This window comes from Aedes albopictus, chromosome 2 (genome assembly GCF_035046485.1).
Source record: "Aedes albopictus strain Foshan chromosome 2, AalbF5, whole genome shotgun sequence".
Classification (NCBI taxonomy): Eukaryota; Metazoa; Arthropoda; class Insecta; order Diptera; family Culicidae; genus Aedes; species Aedes albopictus.
In genome coordinates this window covers 354,251,117-354,274,052 of record NC_085137.1, presented here as the reverse complement: position 1 = coordinate 354,274,052, position 22,936 = coordinate 354,251,117, and the positions used below count along the sequence as shown (strand labels likewise).

The 22,936-nt window shown below is 38.5% G+C and overlaps 1 protein-coding gene across 2 annotated transcripts in view; it reads left to right on the top strand.

The window, feature by feature from the left end:
* LOC109416238 (protein qui-1) overlaps positions 1–22,936 on the top strand; it is a 378,767-nt gene that overhangs the window by 343,114 nt on the left and 12,717 nt on the right. For both annotated transcript variants that reach the window (XR_009997894.1, XM_062852727.1), the window contains exons 18-20: positions 18,448–19,522; positions 19,581–20,140; positions 20,198–20,276. Coding sequence is in view for 1 of the 2 variants with exons in the window: in XM_062852727.1 (XP_062708711.1) it covers positions 18,448–19,522; positions 19,581–20,140; positions 20,198–20,276 (1,714 nt within the window). In the remaining variant the exon portion in view is untranslated. The remainder of the gene's footprint in view (positions 1–18,447; positions 19,523–19,580; positions 20,141–20,197; positions 20,277–22,936) is intronic.

The following is a 22,936-nucleotide window of genomic DNA, read 5'->3' as shown; positions in this document are numbered from 1 at the left end:
CTGCTCATAAGAGTTGGGTTAGGTGCAATTCTATGTTAAGTTATCCATGAACTGTACTACCTAAGTAATCTATCAAACTGAAGCATCGCAAATTAATGTTTGAGCTACTTCAGATGATGTAACACTAGTTTATAGCATTTTTGAACTCGGTAAGCTAATGATCATTTTTGGTGTAGAATCATGCCCTGAGTTCGAAAACGCTAAGGAAAAAAATTACAGTAGAGCGGAAATTTTTTCAACTTTCCATATAAGGTTGATGATTTTAAATCGATTTTTGCTGCAAAGTTGCTTCTTCACACATATCATTCTCCGTAATCAATGTTCCGATTGAGTTGAATTTTTACTGTAACTCGTCAACATATGATATGTCAAATAAACTTTGAGAAATAATTTTTAAGTTGTTTTTTTTTCTTTTAAAAAAAATACATTTTTTCATATATTTTTGGAAAATTTGCAAAAATTTAAGGAGATCATCCCTAATACTCGTCAATATCTTGAATTTCATCAGTCTGACGCAACCTCCATTCAGATAATTGAATGGTATTATATTCAGCTTTTAATTTATGGGAAAAGATTTAAAATTGGTTGAACAAAACGCAAGATATTTGAATTTTTTTAAATTCAATTTTAAAAGTTGTAAAACTCGATATTGAGCTGAAACTCAAAAACTGTTCTACTTTAAATTTTTTGAAGTACGGTTTCGAAATCAGCGCTAAGTTATGCTTCAAAAACTTTGGTCGTTGACAGAAGTTCACGACTTTCGTTTTATTTTGTAAACTATTGTAATCATCGAAGCAATACTGCCAAATATCAGCCAGCTTGCTTGAAGACATCCATAAGAAAAGGTTGAAACATACAGTTAACGTTATTCTAAAAAATAGCATGCTCGAGACACGAATTTTCATTTATAATGAAAGATGCCAAACTGGGTTCACAAGGTAACCTATACAGAAGTTACCCTACGAAAATGAACTTTTTGAAGTAGAGCCACTTAGCCTGCACACGCTTTTTACGCTGAAAATTGATTTGAGATTTCCTAGCCGTAGCCTTTACTCAAACTAGACCGGATTACACTCTTCACAGTCACAGCACGAAAAGGAAACAGAAACGACAAACCAAACGCCAATGGCGAAAACGCATTAATCGAAACCGTATATAGAGAAACGTTATGTTTTCCGGCCTTGGCATGAAGCAATATTGTTCTTGCTGCTCTGAAAGACTGCCAAGGCCGGAAAACATAACGTTTCTCTAGCTACAATATCCAGTCGTTAAGCAATCCTTCCGTCGAAACCGTATAGGTAGTAATGTAAGCTAATTTACAACATTTGAATAATCCGGCCCTTATATAGTCTCAAATTTGAGACTTAAGGCTCAAGCATTCGTCATCATTTTTCGGAAAATAAAAAGCAAAATCAAAACATTGACCATGAAAATATATTCACTGCAATATATTCTTCATTTTGAGTACAGTTAATATATTTGCATAGCAAAAACTTTTGCTATACATTCCAAAAGAATTTCTGAAACAGTTTCCAAAAACATTGCCCAAGAAATTCCAAAAAAAAAAAACATATATGAAGCTTTGGATCAAATCCAATAAAAATTGCTGACAAGATTTCCAAAGAAATTGCCGAAGAAACACCGCGCCAAAAGGAAATTTGAAATATTTTCACAGAGTAACTTTTGGGGAATTTGCCAAATCGATTTGCAAAGGAAATGCCCAAATAAATACCCAATCGAGTTCAGTAAGAATTGGCAAAGATGTTGCCAGAAAAAATGTTGAAAAATTGTCAAAGCAATATCCATAGGATTTTCCAAACGAATTGTAAACATCAAAAAGACCTTTCAAACGGGACTCCCAAAGAAATTTCCGTAGAAGAAATTTCTAAAGAAGTTCACAAAAGTCATTGCCGAAGCATTCGCTGCATAAATTAAAGTTTCCAAGGGAATTTGCAAAACTTTTTTGCCACAGAATATTGTTTTAAGAAATTTCTAACGAAGTTTCTAAAAAAAAATCTTGAAAACTTCTATTGCGAGTTCAATTTTTGACAAAATAGCTGGCAGTTTCCAAATTGCCAAAAAAAATCCAAAAATATTGTAGCAGGTTCAAAAAAAAGCCAAAGAAATTCCCGAAAAAAAACTTTCAATGTAATTTTAGAACCGATTTACAAAGAAATTCCTCAAGGAATAGGAAGCAAGCAGCTGCGGTTATGCTAAAGTGCCGATAGTGGCGCTTTTCTGATAAATGCGGTAAGCATGATAACAGTGTAAACAAGCAGAAAAGTTTGCGCTACGGAATCATAGACGGCGCTCGTGTTCCATGTGTTTTTCACATATACAGCGGCGCTGCCTGGCACCTATTCACTCGAAACATCATGCGCAACACGGGTGGAAAATGCCAGTCAGGAAAAAAGAAGTAAACAACTTGAAATTTGTATGGTGATGTATTGAATTCTCTATTACTGCAATGAATCCAGAAGAAACGCGTAGGAATAATGATTTTGTTTCTAATTTGCAACTTTTTGCCCCAAGGCACAAATCGCTGCGATGCGGAACAAGTGCAAGCCAGCGATTTGTCCATACAAGAAAAATGATTTTACTTTTAATGTGGTGGCGCCATCTCTGAGAAAAACAAGCTTTGATTTCTTACTATTGCTGCACAGATATCCGAAGTTATAATTGATAAAAATAAATTTCCGGATAAACTAATTGATACTGAAATCAAACTGACAGCCCTAAGAAAACAAGTGCTAGGAAGCTTTTGAAACATAGTAACATGGATATACAACAATTATAGCAAGCTTTCAGCTTCTAAGATCAAAACACCCCAAATAATCTTTGCTGCAATTTAGAGTGATTCTCGAACTATTTTGTTTCTATGCGAAAACTCTTAGTCGACTGAGCAACTTTGCCGAAGACAGAATCCTTCTAAGTAAGCCAGAACACGAGATACACGACGTTCAGGCAGAACTGGAAGCTCATAAGGCAAATAGTGCCACGCATTGACTGGTTCTCGAACTAAATTGTGATTCTATGTGAAAGCTCTTAGTCTTTTGAGCAACTTTGCCGAATACAGTAACCTTCTAAGTGGTCCAGAACACGCGATATTCCACAACTACTGGCAAAATGTAGTGCTATCCCACATGTTCGGCATGGTGCCCTGTGTAGCAGATTCTCGGTGGCCAATGTTCCCGGAACCACTATTTCAACATATCAACACATTCTTGACAAAATTACCTATCGATTCAGACATTGGCCATTTGAATTGGTGAAAAAATCATCATTCTATGAGAGTTTGCATTTCTGGGTCATAATGACCCCAACGCATTATTCATGACTTTTTTGTAGCGCCACTTTGGTTTCACCTTAAGATTTTTTTTTGTTTTAAATGCTTCGTTTCTACAAAATATTAAAAGTCAAGAAGTTTCATTACTATAAGTTAATTTATAAAAGAGATATTAATGCTTGAAATCGCGTTTTGGGACATAATGACCCTAATGCACGATGAAGGTTAAGTTGAACAAGGCTCCGGTTCCGGACGGTATTCCGACAGGAGCCATTAAGACGGCTATCGCTGCTAGCCCTGACTTGTTCAGAATGGTTATGCAGATGTGCGGATTTCCGGAGAGGTGTAAAAAGCAAAGATTGATTCTATAATTTGGTTTGATTGGCTGTTATCGGTGAATTGAAACACAAGTTGCGTGCATTTTATTTGAGACACACGCTTTGGTTTGGAAGTTCCAAAAATAATTTGCCAAGATTTTGTGCGGATTATATTATAAATTGCATAAAATTCCCAAGGTGGGACAAAATATCTGCCCCGGGCTAAAATACGTCTACTACCTTCCCTACGCTTCAACCATCATCAGACTCAGCATGCTGACCTAGACCGAACAGCTTGGATTGTCAAAGCTGCTCATTGAGATAGCGACGGCGTCAGAGCAGTAAAGAAATGGAATGAGTCGTTTACCAAAAAATTTCGATTGAACTTTTACTAAAAATCTGAAATGGATGGATTACTGCAGATCTTCATAATTTTCTATGCTCAACAAGTGACTGAAAAATTCTACCCTGTGCAAAATTTCTACAACTTAAATAGGGACCATTTGGGCAGCGGGACCTATTTTGGGCACTTGCTGCTATAACTCAGTCTATTTCAATCCCATTGACTTGAATTTTTGATTATGACTAGATACTGTACGTATCTGATCATATCCTGAAACTCAAGTCAATCGTAAAAAAGTTGACTGAGTTATAGCAGCGAGTGCCCGAAATAAGTCCTACTGTCCAAATGGTCCCAGACCCAACAGCCTCACGACGCAAGGACAAAAAATTTTCCCGACCTGCAGAAAAAAAAAACAGTCCCTATACTCTTCCCCAAACTTAAATCCAATCTCTTGCACCCCATAAATTTGCATTATTTCCTCGTGAGAACTTTGGCCCCAAACGCGATATGTTTGCCTTACATCCGTGTCGACATAATCATAATTCCTATTCCCTCGTGTCGGAAGCCCTTCACGACATGAAAATTCACCCCCAATTGGCGACGGTCCTACTGCTCGACGAGGCGAGGGTGAAGCTTTTCATGCGAGAAAGTCGGTTTTTATCGGCATCCTTCTAACCATATTTGCTTCAGCGCGTTCACTTGTTTTCCCGTTTGATTCGGTGTGCGTCGAAGCATGGCCAACAGTTTGGTATGTAGGTAGGCGGGATGCTTTGCCCGGTGAATCTCCGTTGGCTGGTGACGACGACGACGACGACCAACGGCGCGTAAGCTTGCAATGAAGGTTCATTAATGCTTCCGAGCACGTACACCATTCGGTACACCTTGACATCCAGGTGGAACATCTTGATTTGGTGCTATCTGGAGGATTTATCAACGAAGCGTTCTTCTGTTGGTTGACTTTCTGGTTTCGGGAAAAATGTGCCACTGCCGTTTTGCTTTGCTATCCAAGGTTGGAATGATTCTACTGATTTACGCCACGTAGCTATCTAGCAAGCATACACGTTTATAGATATCGTAAGCAAATGGCAGAATACTGTATAAGTTATGATGTTTATACGATTAGGCGACCAGAATTATGATTGAAATTTACATCTTATGTCAATATCATTTTATACATATACGCTTTTCGCATATGGCTTACATTCAGGGTAGAATATATTACCTATGTATCTGAATCGAGAGGGAGGATAATAAGAATCGCTTGCTCAAAATAGCGTTGGCTGTTTGGTGTTATTTATCGAGCGAAACGTCGCGTCGTAGCATAACGAGTGGATGCTACCATTCAGATACGGTAAGTTGATTATGCAGATCAGCACCCCAATTTGAAAAACACGAAACGTTCTTATGTGATCCTTGAACTATTTATTGTTCATGTTTTATTTTCTCTTGGAGCACAAAACTGAATTTGTATTAGCATCAACATTGCCCAAATTGTACAATATCAATGGCAATCAAATGTGTGGTTAGGTAGAGGAAGATTTTCAACTTCAGCAGCAAACATAGCATATTTTTGGTTTGTATTCCCGAGCAGAAGGGCATACCTTACAAATACCATGCGAAGAGCAACATGTGCTCTAATACCTAAAATTGTTATTGCTAAGTTATTCTACGAAATGTTATGAGAACATCATAATAACAGTTGGAGATATTTGAGCAGAGTTTGGTATTGATGTAGTATTTGTTGTTTTAGCAGTGAAAATAACCGAAGAACAAGATTTGCTATTACATCATGAAGTCATCGAACAAATGAAACATTCAATAACAAGAAATGTTATTAGTTTGTTATTCAATAACTTTGGAATAACTAATACAGCACTTGAAATTTTAGGTATGCGTTCATTATTGAAATAATAAGACTTGTTATTTTCTAGGTGTTATTTACACAAAATTTTGGTATTCGTTTTTGTTATTTTGCCTCTTATTACCACCTAATGAAGGGTATATCAAGGTATGGTAGTATTCGAGATAAATACCTTGATATGTTATTCACTTGTTATTTTCTTCTGCTCGGGTTGTATTAACCCTCGAGCGATCGCGCTATTGTATTTTGTACAACACGTTGAAAAAATATCGCTTTTTCACTCAGCGTTAGCGTGGTGTTGGCGGTGGTGGCCAACCGCGCCAGTTACGGAAGGTTAAAGTTAGCAGAATCTGCAATAATTGCACTTTTCTTTCCCTAGTATCAGATTCTTCTATGGATTTCTACAGGAATTCTTCAGGATTTCTTAATAAAATTCTTCATGGGTTATTTCAGGGATTAATCTAGCGAATCAGGAACTTTCACAACGACTTTATTCTAGAGTTTTGCTTTTTTTTCCTGAAAATCCTTAGTTTTTCCGTGAATTACCTATGATTTTTATTCGAACATCTCCCACGAACTGAGCTTAAGCTCAAGAATTCTTCCAATGACTTATTCAGGAATTTTGTTTGAGATTCCACTACTCATTATTCCAGGGATTCCTGTAGGGATCACTTTCATAATTCCTCCAAGAATTGTTCAAAATATTCTTTCAGGAATTCCTCTCACGGATATTCTTCCAATAATCCTCCAGGAATCTTTTCAGGAATGGCAAATTCTAAAATCCTGCGAGAACTCCACAATAAATATTCTCAAGAATCCCTCCAGCAATTCTTTCCAGAATCACTACAGCATTACTTCAAAAGAATTCCGGTAATTCTTTCAAGGGTTCTTCTAGGAATTCTCACAAGAACCCCTAGAATCCCGGAATTGTTTTCACAGATTTCTCCAGGATTTTTTCCAGAAACTACTTCAGGTACTAATCTTAAGATTCCTTTGGTGTTATTTCTAGTATTACTTCGGGATTAATCGCTTGCCGTGCACAGCATCAGCATTCAGCGTGATGCTGACGGTGGTAGTCGACCTCGTGACTGGTGGGGGTATATCAAAAAATCTCTCCCAGTATTTAATTTTTATTATTGTCTCCAGAACTCTTCGTCTTCCAAGGATGCATCTTGGAATTCGTTCGAGGGTTTTTCCAGATTTTGTATTGTTGATTGTTTATTGGATTGCTCCACAAATGTTTCCAAAAAATCCCAAAGAATTTTTGCCTAGGATATTTCTAGATACTCTAATAATAATTCTTTCGGTTATTCTTAGGAGAGCATTTCTGGGACTTTTTTTCTGAGATTTCTTCCAAGAATTGCTCCAAACATTATTCTAAAATTCTATCAGGTAATAATGCCTCCCATGATTGCTCACTTCTTCGAAAGGATTCATCCGGCAATTGTTTAAATGGAGTTTTGGTGATTCTTTCCAAGTGTTTGAGGACTTTTGAGGGTTTTCAAGTATTGCCTCCATGGATTTCTCTTGGAATCATTATAAGACGGAAACATATTTCATTTTGACAATTTGTCCTCCCCTCCTTCAAACATTTTTGGCAAGATTTTGCATTTTGAGGGGGCAGATAAAAAAAATAAAAATAGTGGGGAATTGCCAATAATTTAAAATCTAATTCTAATAATTTTAAATATTTTTCGAAATAAATAAATAAATTATTATTTTTAACGCCCCACCCCCTTGACCAGCCAAAGGGTGATGCTGTAAATATTGGTTACAGCCTAATATACTATTTAAGAATCCTTTTGGATTTTTTTTTAACATCCGGTAATTCACACAAACATTCTTGGGATGATTTTTCCAGAAATTCCCTTTTTTTTTGGCGAGCGACTGGAAATATGTTGATGATTCTATGGCCGTCGGCAGAATAAAATAAATAGTTCAATTTTCAAGACTGAGATTGTCAAATTCCTCTGATCTCTTTATTAATTATTCGATAATCCTTTAAAGGATTTGAGTTCTTTCGAAAATTTCTTCAACTATTTATTTAGGCCATTTTGCAAGGAAACTGCCAGTAATTCTACCGATGATCTCTTTCAAAAATTTCTTCAAAATCTATTTCTAGGATTATCTCCAAAACTCTTTCAAATAGTGGGCTTCATGGCCGAGCGGTTAGCGGCGGCAGTCGTTTAGGTGTCTCGTAAGCCTCGGAGTGTGGGTTCGATTCCCGCTCCAGTCGGGGAAAACTTTTCGTCGAACGAAAAATTCTCCACTGGGCCACTGGGTGTTATATGTGTTGTCCGTTGTCGAATGTTTGTAATGTTCAGTCTGTAGAGGCCGCAAGGTCGAAGACGGTGTAAATGTCTTTTTTTTTTTAATATTCGTTTAGGTGCTCGTTTGTAGATGTACACAGGAAATCTTGCATGCATTTCTCTGGAAATTCTTTTAAAGATTCCCCCAGGAATTCTTTCAAAGATTTTTCAGCAATTCCAGGATTACAAGGATACTTTCAAAAAAATCATTCTAAACAATTCTCAGGGATTTCTTCCGAAGACTTTTTTAGAATTCTCAAAGAGATTTCTCCGGAATATTTCCAGAGTTTTCTGCAGAAACTACTTCATTTCTTGACCGCTTAACCTAATTTACAACTCAAATGTCTAGGACACTACAAAAGCGATTACTATTGACAACTGCAATTACACTTTGTACAGCGCTTAAATGTATAGGTACATTCTGCTATTTCGAACTGGATGCACATTTCTACACTGTCCATTGTAGAATGATGAGCACAATGCTGTTGATATGTACATGTTGTTCCTTTTCCAGTTCAATTGGGGGTCCATTTTAAATTGCCATTCGCCGAAATTCAATTATCCGAATCCGTTAGAGCTATAGGCTCAGAAGAGGGTCAGGTGTCAATCGCTCTCGATTGAAGAACAAATGATAAAAACTGCAAATGCCGAGGCTGGAAATCGAACCCATGACCCCATCCGCTAATGATGTGAACGTGTGACCACTGCGCCACGGGCCCTGGCTTTCTGCAGAAGTTATTGTTTACATTCTTGGTAAAAATCCCATATGTATCCGTGGATGATCTTCGAAAGTAGGGATTATTGAAGAAATTCTTTGAAGGATCCTTTAAAGGAGTCGCTTGAGGAGTTTTAGGATGAATCCTTGGAGGTTCTCATGAAATTATATCTGGAGAAATATTTGAAGACATCCTAGAAGAAACTACTGAAAGAATTTTCAGAGAAATTCTTGAGGAAATCCTTGAAAAGATTCTTGGGGGAACACTTGAAAGAAGCATTAAAAGAAGCAATTGCTGAAGAAATCATTGGAGAATTTTTGGAGTAATACTTGTTATGAGAACTACAAGACTTATTGTCTATTTACAAGACTTATTGTCTATCAAAATGTTGCTTGAGTTGGATGAATTTTAGAAGGAATACTGCAAGAATTTCAAGATAAAGAAATGTTGGGAATTTTTTTGTGTAATTCTTGAAAAGTTTCTGGAGAATTTAAATTCTTAGAGGTATTGTTGAAGGGGATGGTAACATATTTAAAGGCTGAAATTAAGAAACTGTAACAAAAGGCTGAAATTACAAAAGGCTAAAAATACTAAAATGCATAAATAAGTTATAGCACCTCTTATTTTTCCTGGCGTTACACCTCAACTGAGATAAAGCCTGCCCACAAAGTCTTATATGATGTTCAATAGGATGCTAAAGTGGGGGCCATAAGCACATGCATCCATTTAAACGCGTGTAAAGTGTGCGTATATCGCCTCCACTTTTGCCTCCAACATCATATGCGATCGTATGTTGACGGGTGCTTCTCAGCTTTGGTATATCGTGTAACAGGCACGACGATATACAAGGCCAAAAGAAGTTAAGGAAATTGCCAAAATGAAAAGTTTCTGGCCCGGACGCCAATCGAAAGCGTTACCATCAGCATAGTCTTGCTGATTACCTGTGCTATATTGGCACGCATCGGTTACGTGGGCCTTAGTTAATTTTTCCTTCTTTAAACACGAGCTGTTCTTTCGCGTCATGCTGATTTGGAGATTTTTGTCATTACAGCTGCAAACAATATTATCAGAGATTTGAAATATATGCAATTCTTTTGAGAAGTTCTGTCATAGTAATGTTGGCATTCAAAAATGCATAGTATAAGATTGTAATTGCTGGCAAACAGTTGTAAAACTTTTCGATTAAGAACATAGTAACGAAAGCATGTTCCCCTAAGATGCATCAAACGTCAAGCTCAAGCAAAACCAATGGGAGTGCCACGGCTGGGTAATCAACCAACAAGAAAATTTTCAAATAGACCTTAGAATCAGTATATAATGGGAATAATGAGAGTATTCTGTCTGAGTTATTATTATTAGAGTGGTCTTCAGCATCATTTCTGCTGGCACCGTTTGAAAACTAGTCAAATCACTATTTAAGAATTTTGATGCATTTAGCCTTTTGTAATTTCAGCCTTTCGTGGTTCAGCATTTTGTACGTAACCCTGTTAAAGAATTTCTGGAGCAATCCTAGCAATAATACTAGCAGGAATTCTTAGAACAGCTCTTTGAAGACTGTTTAAAAGGTTCATTGGAAGATTTTTAGTGGATTTTTTGAAAAATGCCCGGATGAATCATTCCAACAACTTCTAAAGAAACTCTTGGAAGATTCCCTGGAGAAGTGCTTAAAGTTTTCTTAGAAAAAATTCTGAAGTATTCTTTCGAGATTATCTAGAGGAACCCTGGAAGAATTCCCGGATATTTCCATCAAAGAACTTCTAAAAAAATATTTGCTGAAATTTCCGGGAAACCTTGGAAAATTCCACAAGTATTCCAAGGGAACAAGAATTCTTGGAAAAAAAATCTTGAAGATGTGTCTTTGATATATAATATGATGTATCCAGAATAAGCTAACGGGTTGAATCCGGAGGGTATTTATGGAGTAATCCCCACACAAATCGTTGGAAATAATCATAGAGATAGAAGAATTTTTGGACCAATACCTGGATGCACTGTCTCACGGCGTACAACATTTTAGAAGGTGATACATTCAGAAAAACTTACAGTTTTTGGATGACGAATTCATTTGGTTCAAAGGCGTTATCATAATGATCACACACAACACACAGATAAAGAGACATAACTCTTAGAGGAAATCCATTAAAACATTTGTCCGCTATCTTTTTCATGCACACGTTGCTACCTATTGGTAGAACGGTGCGAGATACTGTCGGCCATGATGGATTGCGATTTGAAGTTCGTCTGTCTAGCACGCACGCTACTACACAAATCACCTGTAATTTTCACTTGCATCATTCAGCAAGTGAACACTAGAAATTCGAATTCATCGTTGAATGCATGTACCTTGCTCTTTTGAAGAGTGTTACTTCTGTTTTTGCCTTTCTCGTACACCATGGTGTACCGAAAGGCTATATGTTCACTCCAAAAACGAAAATTTGATAGAGCCCCCGGAGGGGTCAAGTGTTATATACCAATCGACTCAGCTCGACGAGTTGAGATGATGTCTGTGTGTATGTATGTGTGTGTGTGTGTGTGTGTATGTATGTGTGTGTGTGTGTGTATGTGTACAAAAAGGTCACCTCATTTTTAGATAGTAAATATGAATCGATTTCAACGACCGATGGTTCATTCGAAGGGGTACATTGTCCCATTGTTTCCTATTGAAAATGGTTCAGATCGGTCCAGCCGTTCCGGAGTTATGGCAATGGACTACCCGCTTTGCGCGCAGCCACAGTTGATCAGCAGGAGTAAATCAATTTAATTTTGTATGGCGAAATGCATCTAAACTTGAATTACTTGAAATACAAAGCTTTTCCCGAAAAAATATTTGGTAGGCTTAATAGTGGTCACCATTGTGCACAACCACCACCAAATATTTTTTCGAATAATGTGTTCCACTTTGAAGAATTTGCCTTTAGATAATATTCGCCATACAATATTTTTGCGATTTACTTTTAGCGATTTTTCGCGCATAGAAGCTAGCGCCACATTGGTCGATGCGGAGAGTAGGAAAACAGCCGATGCAGGTAATTAATTTAGGTGTTCCGGACCGGTACCCCAGGAATGGGCCAGTTATGAAAATGGAACAAACCCATGCATGCGACCCATCAAACCACGGCATTTTCGATAATCTGATGAACGGGAAGTAGGAAAATAGTCTCTGACTATATCTGAGCCGGTGGTGTTCCGGAACCAGTTCCGGGTGTCCCGCCGGAAGTGGCCAAATAAGAAAGAGAACATAACCCATGCATGCGACATATCAAACCGCGGCATTTTCGATAACCAGTTGAATGGTAAGCAGGAAAATTGTTTCAGACCATGTTTGAACCGGTAGTGTTCCGGAACCGGTTCCAGATGTCCTGTCGGAAGTGGCCAATTATAAAAGTGAACCAAACCCAGGCATGCGACATATCAAAGAGCGGATTTTCGATAACCAGACGAATGGTAAGAAGGAAAATAGTTTCAGACCGTATCTGAACCAGTTGTGTTCCGAAACCGGTTCCAGGTCTCCCGCCGGTAGTGGCCAATTAAAAAAATGAACCAAACCCAGGCATGCGACACATCAAAGAGCGGCTTTTTCGATAACCAGATGAATGGTAAGAAGGAAAATAGTTTCAGACCATGTTTGAACCGGTAGTATTCCCGAACCGGTTCCGGATGTCCTGCCGGAAGTGGCCAATTAAAAAAGTGAACCAAACCCAGGCATACGACACATCAAAGCGCGGCTTTTTGGATAACCACATGAACGGTAAGCAAGAAAATAGTTTCAGACCATATCTGAACTGCAGTGCCGATTTACCACGCAATGCAACGCAACGCAATATCTGAACTGCAGTGCCGATTCATTTGTTGGCGGCTCGCTAGATGGGCTGTCTTGATGGTTGGATGTTCGCTGGTTGGGGCAAAACCCAACTAAAAAGCACTGTCAATGTCAAAATCGATGTCAAAATGAGTTTGACGTCTGACCGCCGTCGCATGGCACCTTCTACATACAGAAAGTTTGTGCGAGTATGTGAGTAGTTCGTGACATATTTTTCGCCATTTGCATGTGGTTAGAGCATTTTGATCAATGGACTACCCGCTTTGCGCGCAGCCACAGTTGATCAGCAGGAGTAAATCAATTTAATTTTGTATGGCGAAATGCATCTAAACTTGGATTACTTGAAATACAAAGCTTTTCCCGAAAAAATATTTGGTAGGCTTAATAGTGTTCACCATAACCAAATATTTTTTGGAATAATGTGTTCCACTTTGAAGAATTTGCCTTTAGATGGTATTCGCCATACAATATTTTTGCGATTTACTTTTAGCGATTTTTCGCGCATAGAAGCTAGCGCCACATTGGTCGATACGGAGAGTAGGAAAACAGCCGATGTAGTTAATTCATTGTCAGTTGCCCCAACTAGCGAACACAATTCGCTAATCGAGGCGCAATCGTGCCCCAACCAGCGAATCCAGACTGTAATTGTATTCCGGAACCGGTTCCAGATGTCCTGCCGGAAGTTGCCAATAGTAAGAATCAAAGCTTGTAAAATCATTTTTGTTGTATGGACAAATCGCTGGTTTGCACTTGTTCCGCATCGCAGCGATTTGTACCTCGGGGCAAATAGTTGCAAATTAGAAACAAAATCATTATCCCTACGCGTTTCTTGTGGATTCATTGCAGTAACAGAGAATGGACTACCCGCTTGGCGCACACCCACAGTTGATCAGCAGGAGTAAATCCATTTTATTTTGTATGGTGAAAAGCATCTAAACTTGAATTACTTGAAATAGAAAGCTTTTACTGAAAAAATATTTGGTAGGCTTAATAGTAGTCACCATTGTGCACAACCACTACCAATGGGAAGCAAGCAGCTGCGGTTATGCTAAAGTGCCGGTAGTGGCGCTTTTCTGATAAATGCGGTAAACGTGATAACAGTGTAATCAAGCACAAAAGTTTGCGCTACGGAATCATAGACGGCGCTCGTGTTCCATGTGTTTTTAACATATACAGCGGCGCCGCCTGGCACCTATCCAACACGGGTGGAAAATGCCAGTCAGGAAAAAAGAAGTAAACAACTTGAAATTTGTATGGTGATGTAATCAATTCTCTGTTACTGCAATGAATCCACAAGAAACGCGTAGGGATAATGATTTTGTTTCTATTTTGCATTTTTTTGCCCCAAAGTACAAATCGCTGCGATGCGGAACAAGTGCAAACCAGATATTTGTCCATACAAGAAAAATGATTTTACTTTTAATGTGGTGGCGCCATCTCTGAGAAAAACAAGCTTTGATTTCTTACTATTATTTTTTTCGAATAATGTATTCCCCTTCGAGAAATGTGTCTTTAGATGGTATTCGCCATACAATATTTTTGCGATTTACTTTTAGCGGTTTTTCGCGCATAGAAGCTAGCGCCACATTGGCCGATGCGGAGAGTAGGAAAACAGCCGATGTAGTTAATTCATTCATTGCATCACCATATAAATTTCAAGTTGTTTACTTCTTTTTCCCTGACTGGAATTTTCCACCCGTGTTGCGCATGATGTTTCGAGTGGATAAGTGCCAGGTGGCGCCGCTGTATATGTGAAAAACGTTCCATCATGAGCGCCGTCTATGATTCCGTAGCGCAAACTTTCCTGCTTGTTTACACTGTTATCACGTTTACCGCATTTATCAGAAAAGCGCCACTACCGGCACTTTAGCATAACCGCAGCTGCTTGCTTCCCATTACAAAGGTGAACCAAACCCAGGCATGTGACACATCAAAGAGCGGCTTTTTCGATAACCAGATGAACGATAAGCAGAAAAATAGCTTCATACCGTATCTAAACCGGTTGTGTTCCGGAACCGGTTCCAGATGTCCCGTCGGAAGTGACCAATGAATTACCTACATCGGCTGTTTTCCTACTCTCCGCATCTACCAATGTGGCGCTAGCTTCTATGCGCGAAAAATCGCTAAAAGTAAATCGCAAAAATATTGTATGGCGAATAGCATCTAAAGGCAAATTTATCGAAGTGGAACACATAATTCGAAAAAATATTTGGTAGTGGTTGTGCACAATGATGACCACTATCAAGCCTACCAAATATTTTTTCGGGAAAAGCTTTGTATTTCAAGTAATTCAAGTTTAGATGCATTTCGCCATACAAATTTAAATTGATTTACTCCTGCTGATCAACTGTGGCTGCGCGCAAAGCGGGTAGTCCATTAAAAAACTAAACCAATGCGAAACATCAAATCATCAAAAATGTTAGTTAACCAGATAAACGGACGGGCAGCAAGAAAATTGTTTCTGACCACACTTAAGATTACCGCCAGTGTTGCAGAATTAGGATTGGATGAATGGACTACCAGCTTGGCACGCGGCCACAGTTGATCAGCAGGAGTAAATCCATTTTATTTGTATGGCGAAAAGCATCTAAACTCGAATTTCTCGAAATGACAAGCTTTTTCAAAAAAAATATTTGGTAGGCACCAAACCGGTCACCATTGTGCACAACCGCTACCAAATATTTTTTCGAATAATGTGTTACACTTCGAGAAATACGCCTTTAGATGCTATTCGCCATACAATATTTTTGCGATTTACTTTTAGCGATTTTTCGCGCATAGAAGCTAGCACCACATTGGTCAATGCGGAGAGAAGGAAAACAACCAAAGCATTTAATTCATTGCTGAAATTACGCAGGTGAACAAAATCGATGCAAGCGATTAATATGTGTAAAATAACAAAATCTTGATAAAAATTTAAGCGATCTTGTCGAATTACACTATTTTAGATTCCTGAGTCGTCATTATACAGTAGTATGGATCAACGTTGTATGGAAAAATTTAAATTTTATAGCACCAATCCCCTTTTGCGTCTAAAATTACTGCGAACAATTTTGATGCAACTGGTTGAGCCTCGCGCTGACACAAATTTCGATTTTCTACAGAAGGGGTCCTTCTTGGAAATTTTGGTCGGAATTCAACATTATGAGGAAGGGCACAAATAAATAAACCGATAAATTTTTCAATTTCAAGGTGAAATTAGAATCTTCCAGTTTTTTTTTATCAAATCCGATGAGTTGAGCGGTTTTGCCTAATTGGCTTCTTTAGCGGTGCTGAGATAATTCCATATTCAGAATCTGCATGCAAAACTGAGCCGAAATCCAAATTTTCATGAATTTTGGTGCCCGGGAACCTATTTAAAAATCAGTTTGGGAGCGATTTGTCGAATCACCCCTCGTCGCATTTTGTACTGGGCGGAGCTGTCAAGCAGTTGGCCAGCTGTCAAAAGGTGATTTCGAAAAATCTCTTCGAAAGCGATTTAAGGTACCAAAATGAAGTTCTAAAAATCTGAAAAAAATTATGGTGGTTCAGAAAAAGGTGCTCTTTTGTATAAAATCAAAAAATTAATACATTTTTCTTAATTTAAAAACCCAATTGTTTCAGAATTTTTTCATCAAATACATTCATTATTTATCAATTCCACCCCCCATTGACGAGTCAACGAGCACTGTGATAAAGGAAGAAAATGAGATTTATTGCGTTCTAGAGTATTCTCAGGATTCGGGAACACTTCGGCTTATGGCGACGGAAAAAATGTTGAGTACATATTCGACGAGAAAGGCACTATCACCACTAGGTGGATTAATCTGAGTTTTTTTTTATAATCTTGCCTTGTCATGTGGTTCACCGTTTTTCTTTTTTTCTCACTTTTTCACACATGTGCATAACACATGTGCAAGAGCCTCGTCTTCCATCCCTTTTCGTATTTACCTAGGGGAGTGAGTAATGACCAAGAAAAGCGGTTTATGCATGTATCCGCAGTAATGCTTGGCGATATTTCCGGAGAAATTCATAAAATTGTTATTTCAGGAATCCTTGGATGAATTTCTGTAGGAGTCCTTAGAGAAGTTCCTCGAGGGGTGAAAACAGAAATTTAAAAAAAAAATAATCTAAATATATTCTTCTAAAAAGTTATATAGTATAACTAAGAAAAATGTATTTGTGATTCTGCAAAAAAATTGATAGCGTTTTCGAAAGAATACTTGGAAAGCGCCTGGAGTAATTCATTTAATAATGTCAAAGAGGGTGAGGATTCCTGCTGAATTGTTGCACTTACTGGAGGAATTTTCAAAGGATATCTTCGTAAATCCACGGATAGAAGAACAACGCAAACAAAGCGTTGGAGGATTCCTTGGAAGATTTCATGATAGAATAATTGGATTTTTTTATAAAATTATCATAAAGGATTTACAAAATCCTAAAGAAATCCTTGTAGAAATTGAAGAAGGAGGCCTCGGACAAATATCTGAAAGACCTCTTCAAGAAATCCTGTGGGTAATTACTGGTGGAAACCTGCAAAGAGTTTATGAAACTTATCCTTAGTTAAATTTGGTGAAACAGTTCCGATCAGAAGAATTTCTGCAAAAAAATCCTGGAGTTCCCTCTTTTAATAATATCTTGAAAGAATGCTTGGAGAAAGTCCTAGATGATTGCTTGACGGAAGTGTATGTTATCCCTCTAATACCCAAATTTTTGATTTTGATCTAAATATCATTTTTCGTCATTTAAAATCGATTTAAACATGTTTTGGAAGATGATTCTTTTTAATTCTCGATTTCGTGAATTTCAGGCTTTGATTTTCCTAATTTTTATTTTTGAACATCCCCACACTATTATATTTTTCCTGGAAGCCAATTTGGGGAACGTATTTTTTGAAATGAAAACATTTTGAGATTTTATGATTATTTTTGATATATTATTATTTTAATTTTTTTTTCGCAGAACATTTTATTTTCCGTGTAATTTTAAGGAAAATAATTTTCGAGTGTATTCGATTCCCTTAAACTATTAAACAAGGATAGAATGATTTGTTAAAAATTTAAAATATGTTAATTGTAGCGATTCAATGCAAAATAAACAATGACTTCTAAAAGGTGACTATAACATCAATTTTTCAATGATTTAAAAAAAAATGTAAATACGCTTTAAAATACACCAAAAACCATTTTCAGATATACAGAACAGTCCTAAATATCAGCCAAAAATATAAAAAAAATGATTTTCCACGAAACAAAAATTACAAAAATGCTCAAGCTATACCCCGTCTAAAGGCGGGATTGGGTATTAGAGGGTTAAAAGAATTCTTGGAGCAGATCTTACGGAATTCCCGGAAAATGTCCGAGAAACTTCAAATAAAACTTCTGTGAGGTTTCTCTATAGACTCTAGCGAAATTACTACATGTTCTTCTTCTATGGCTCTACGTTCTCACTGTTACTTGGCCTTCAACCTAGTGTTCTTTTAACATTTCCACGGGAATGAGATTTGAACCCGCCATCTCCGGATTTTCGATCCACTAAGCTAACTAGAGACCCCAAATTGCTGCAGGTACTCCAGCATAAATTCAAGCTGATATTGCTGGGAAAATTTCTCTCGAGCTCCTGTAAAGGTTTCTGGAGGAACTTCTAAAGAATTTCTGGAAAGTTTATGAAAACCTTCTGAAGGAAAGTTGTGTTCGAAGTTTACGGTGGGAAACATCCTCATAGACGAGTTTCATCTGACACTGAATCTAAATAAAAGTTGATACAGTTAAATACGTAAACTTACTGTTTCTAATCATTTCCCCTTATCCTTTCAGGTCCGCGCGCTCTGTATCGCCATGGACAGCCAACGAGCTATCGTCGGAGGCGAAGACACCCGCGCCCTTATCTACGACATGCACTCGGGCCGTGTAATTCGATCTCTTCCGCCGAACCCGGGCCCCGTCACGGCAGTGTACATAATGGCCAAGGACGACTATCTCATCACGGCCGGCGGAAACAAAATTACGTTCTACTCATTCCGAAACGAAGACTCCATAGTGCATTTCTTCCCGAAGAAGAAGAAAACCATGAAGAAAATAGCCAAAAGTCGGGTTGCTTTGGCAGCGGCGGCAAGTCCTGTGATTTGCTTCGACATTTCGCGGGACTCAACGACGGCCGCGGTTGCGGCGAGCCGCTGCATTCAAATATGGCAACTGAACACTCCGGAATTGACGGCGATTTTAGAGGGGCATAGTGGTACGGTGACGTGCGTGAGTTTCGCACCGAATTGCGAATTCGTGGCGTCTGGATCAGAGGACAAAACTGTAAATGTGTGGAGTTTAGCTTTGGGGACGATTGCGACTACCTTTAAGGGTCATAACACGTTTGTTACGTCTGTTACATTCCTGATGGATTCGCGGCGGATTATTTCCGCTGATCGGGAAAGTTGCCTCTTCGTGTGGATGGCCGACTCAGGAACGATTCTTCAAAGTGTTCAAGGTCCCTTCAAGTGTTTAGCGGTTACGAATAATATGAAGTTCGCGGTATGTACGAATGGTGATACAAGTTTGCGGATATGGTCGCTCACTCGAGAAGATGAAAAGTTCTTGGTATCTCACTCCGGTGAAATCACGTGCTTTATCATAACCGCCGACTCGCTATACTTGATATCGGGATCCAAGGATATGTCCCTGAAGGTGTGGCAAGCCTCCGGAGGTAAGTTGGCTCAGGTTTTGGTCGGCCATACCGATGCAGTTACTTGCGTGGCGGTTTCCGTCACGAACAAGAGTCAAGTCATATCAGGATCCAAGGACTCAAACCTCATCATTTGGGATATTCATACGGGAGAGGAGATCCACACGCTTGCTGGCCATTTAGCGCCTGTTACGTGCGTCAAGGTTTCGGCTGATGGTAAGTTAGTAGATCTATTAAGAATTGCAGTTTTTTGAATAGATATCTTCAAACACAGGCACAACTGCTGTTTCCGGAAGTGACGATAAAACGCTTATTGTTTGGGAAACGAAGCGTGGATTAGCTCTGACGTCACTGCAGTTGCATGTTCAGTTTACTCGGTTCGATATCAGCTTAGAATGTTCTAGGATCGTTGTTCAACTAGTGGACAGTTCGTGTCTTCCCATTATATGTCTACATAACTCACCTGCTTCGTACATTAAGCTTCCAACCTACTCAGCACCAGCACGGGATGTCGAAGATCTACGACCTGCTGGACCCAAGCGTCCAACGCGAAGATTACTGAAAAAGGAAGTTTCCCTGGATACATACACCTGGCAGAAGAAGTACGCCCATCTGACCTCGTCGGTCATGATGGCACAAGTAGACGAAAGACTGAAACGCCGTTTCTCGGTGTCGGCTAGTATGGAAGAAATATCCAAGCTGGCTGAATCCAAGACCATGGAATCCCAGCAAAACCTTGGCCCAGAACAAGCTGCTCTGGCTCAGTCACAGCACTTCGATCAGCTGGAAGCTCTGTGGAACAAGCGATCTCCTCCAAGAAGACGAGTTAATGCGGTTTGTTGAAACATCGTCCAACATATTGAACTACTTTTAAATAATCTCCCTTTTCAGTCTCTTTCGCGGCAGTCCTCCCTGGTGGAAGACCGCATCGAATCGTCCGATGAAGATGAGTTCCTGGAAGAACGTGCAGGTACGTCCAAGAGGCATAAATTTATTTCAATGCGTCCCGTTTCGCTTCCAGTAGATGCATGGCACTATTCTAGTTTTTTCCACTCATCCTTCACCCACCACCACAACCGAAACCAAAACCAAAGTCACCAGCAACAACAACAGCATCCCGATCTGCTTCGGGAAGTCCTGTTGCTGAAAAAGCAACATTCCGTACCTGCTCCGAGTCTACCGCACGACGACACAGCTTTTGCGGGTTCTTCCGTGGAGGACCGCCGGAAGTTGAAATTTTCATCGACCGAGACCGATCTGCAGTCGTTCTTCGGTACCTGTACCACTTTCGGTAGTTTGTATTGTAACGCACGGCGAAAGCATGCCCAACAAAGTCCGGAATGCGAAAGCAGGGCTTACATGCGTCGACAGTCCAGATCGATCGAGAATTTGCGGTTCGGGGATGAGGCCCGTTTGCGACGCAAGTATCGGTCCTGTTTGATGCAGTAGGGGTGTCATAGAGATAGGTATGCGTATGCAAAGTACAAAGTGACCATCGACTTGAGTAAAATTCCCAACTTGTTAGCTCTCATATTAACTAAAAAAAACCCAGATTAATCCACCTAGTGGTGATAGTGCCTTTCTCGTCGAATATGTACTCATGTTGTTTCCGTTGACGTCCGAAGTTATTTTTGATGCTTTAAGCGTATTAGTGTTCTCAGGATCGGTTAATGTCGATGTAAAGATCATGAGTACATATTTGACGAGAAAGGCACTATCACCACTAGGTGGATTAATCTAGGTTTTTATTTTATATGGAGTATTTGCAATTTGTTAAGGTCGAAATTACCTTTTGCCGAAAAAACCTTCTAAGAAATGGCATCCCAAGTAACAATTTCATTGCTGATTGGTTTTGTTTGATTTTTATTAGGGTTTTATTACAGCAATAATTAAAACTCGCAGTTTTATGACTGCTTTCATGAAAACCATTGATAAAATGTTTTATAGTATGCTTGAAGATATCCATAAAGACAGATTTTAAGAGTAAACAAACCTTCTGGCAATCATTATTACCACAATAAAACTGTTAAAACTCTCAACAGATGGCGATCCGTTCGATTAGTAACGACATCTTTTGGTAGAAAAGCAGAACTACAACATTTCTAGGTTTATTGCGGTCATCATAAAAGTAAACTTGCTTTCGTTTTATTTTCGCGGATTATGGTTGTCGCCATATTGAAGAATTAGCTAACGTGAATGGAAAATAGTTAATTTTGCTCAAACTACCAATGAATTGATAGTTTGCCACCGTTTCCATAACATGCTCACATAAATAAACTCTCTCTGATGAGTTTTCTTGTGATTCGAGATAGTTTTACTAAATAAACAAATTGATTTATTTCATTCCAAGGTGATAATATTTACTATTTTTGAAGCGCATTAATTTTATGATTCTGCAACCCCAATATTCACGGTAAAATTGAATGCGCATAAGTCTACCAACGCAATAACTTAAAACAAAAAAAAAACAAAAAAAAAAACGCAATAACAACTAAACTATTACTTTGAAATGACCGCTTCTACTTACGAATGATGTATCGTCCTGAACTTTACGAGCCATCGAAGAACCTTCTCTGCATCTTGAGCTGTCATAGTTTTTGTTGAAAAAAAAAACAACAACAATCGAGAACAGGAAATTTTTCTACTAGGTTTTAAAACGGTTTTATTGCTACTCTTAATGCGGTTTGCGAAACCTCTCCGAGAGTGGTCCACTTAGCCGGAAGATGCTCTTAAAGAGGTTATCAAGAGGTTTTGCCCAAGTAGCACCTGCAACTAAAATGGAAATGATCATCGTTGCAAACATGTTGCAACTGAGTTTTCATGAAACAAACAAAATTAAAACCTATTAAAATCCTGGTGTTAATGCCAAACTGAGGTGTAACAGTTTTATAACAACTAGCAAAATGAAAACAAAACGTCATCATTAGTCGAAACTTGCGAAACCAATTTGTAACTGAAGTATAGGGTGCCTGTACCAATTATGGCACTACTTAAGGAAAACTATTCGTACAAAAATAACGAGAAGACCAACGAATGTCACCAATATGTTAAAAGATAGTTTAGTTTCCATACTTTACAGGAAAAATATAAAAACGGAGCCAAAACTACTTTTAGTGTTTATTACAGCGTGTGCCAATGATAGGAACCCTGTACCAGTTATGGCTACATTTTTTAACTTCGGTTCCTTTTCGCACTATTTGCATGCATTTCTTATGGGATTAGCCATAATTGGTACACTATGGCGAAAAAGGGTGCAAGGAAGCCGAAATTTTAAGGAAAATGATTTATTTCTATCATAATTTGAGCAAAATGTGGACTTTAAATGAGTGCAACCATCTTTTGTGAACGTGATCTGTTGTTCACATTTTTTTTCATTGTTGATATATATCGTTAAAGGGTGAAAATCAACTATGGCGAATAATTGGTACTATAGCCATAATTGGTACACTTACCCTAATATGATTGTTTCAACGAATCTTAGTTACAACCGTTTACAAACCAAATCAACCAAAACATTGATTCTGATTGTTATAAACATGTTGCACCTGGAACTTATTTAGAACATAACGAACAATTTTGACAGGAGAGGTAGATGTTCCAAAATGTCCGGCAAAATGTTTTTGTGATCAT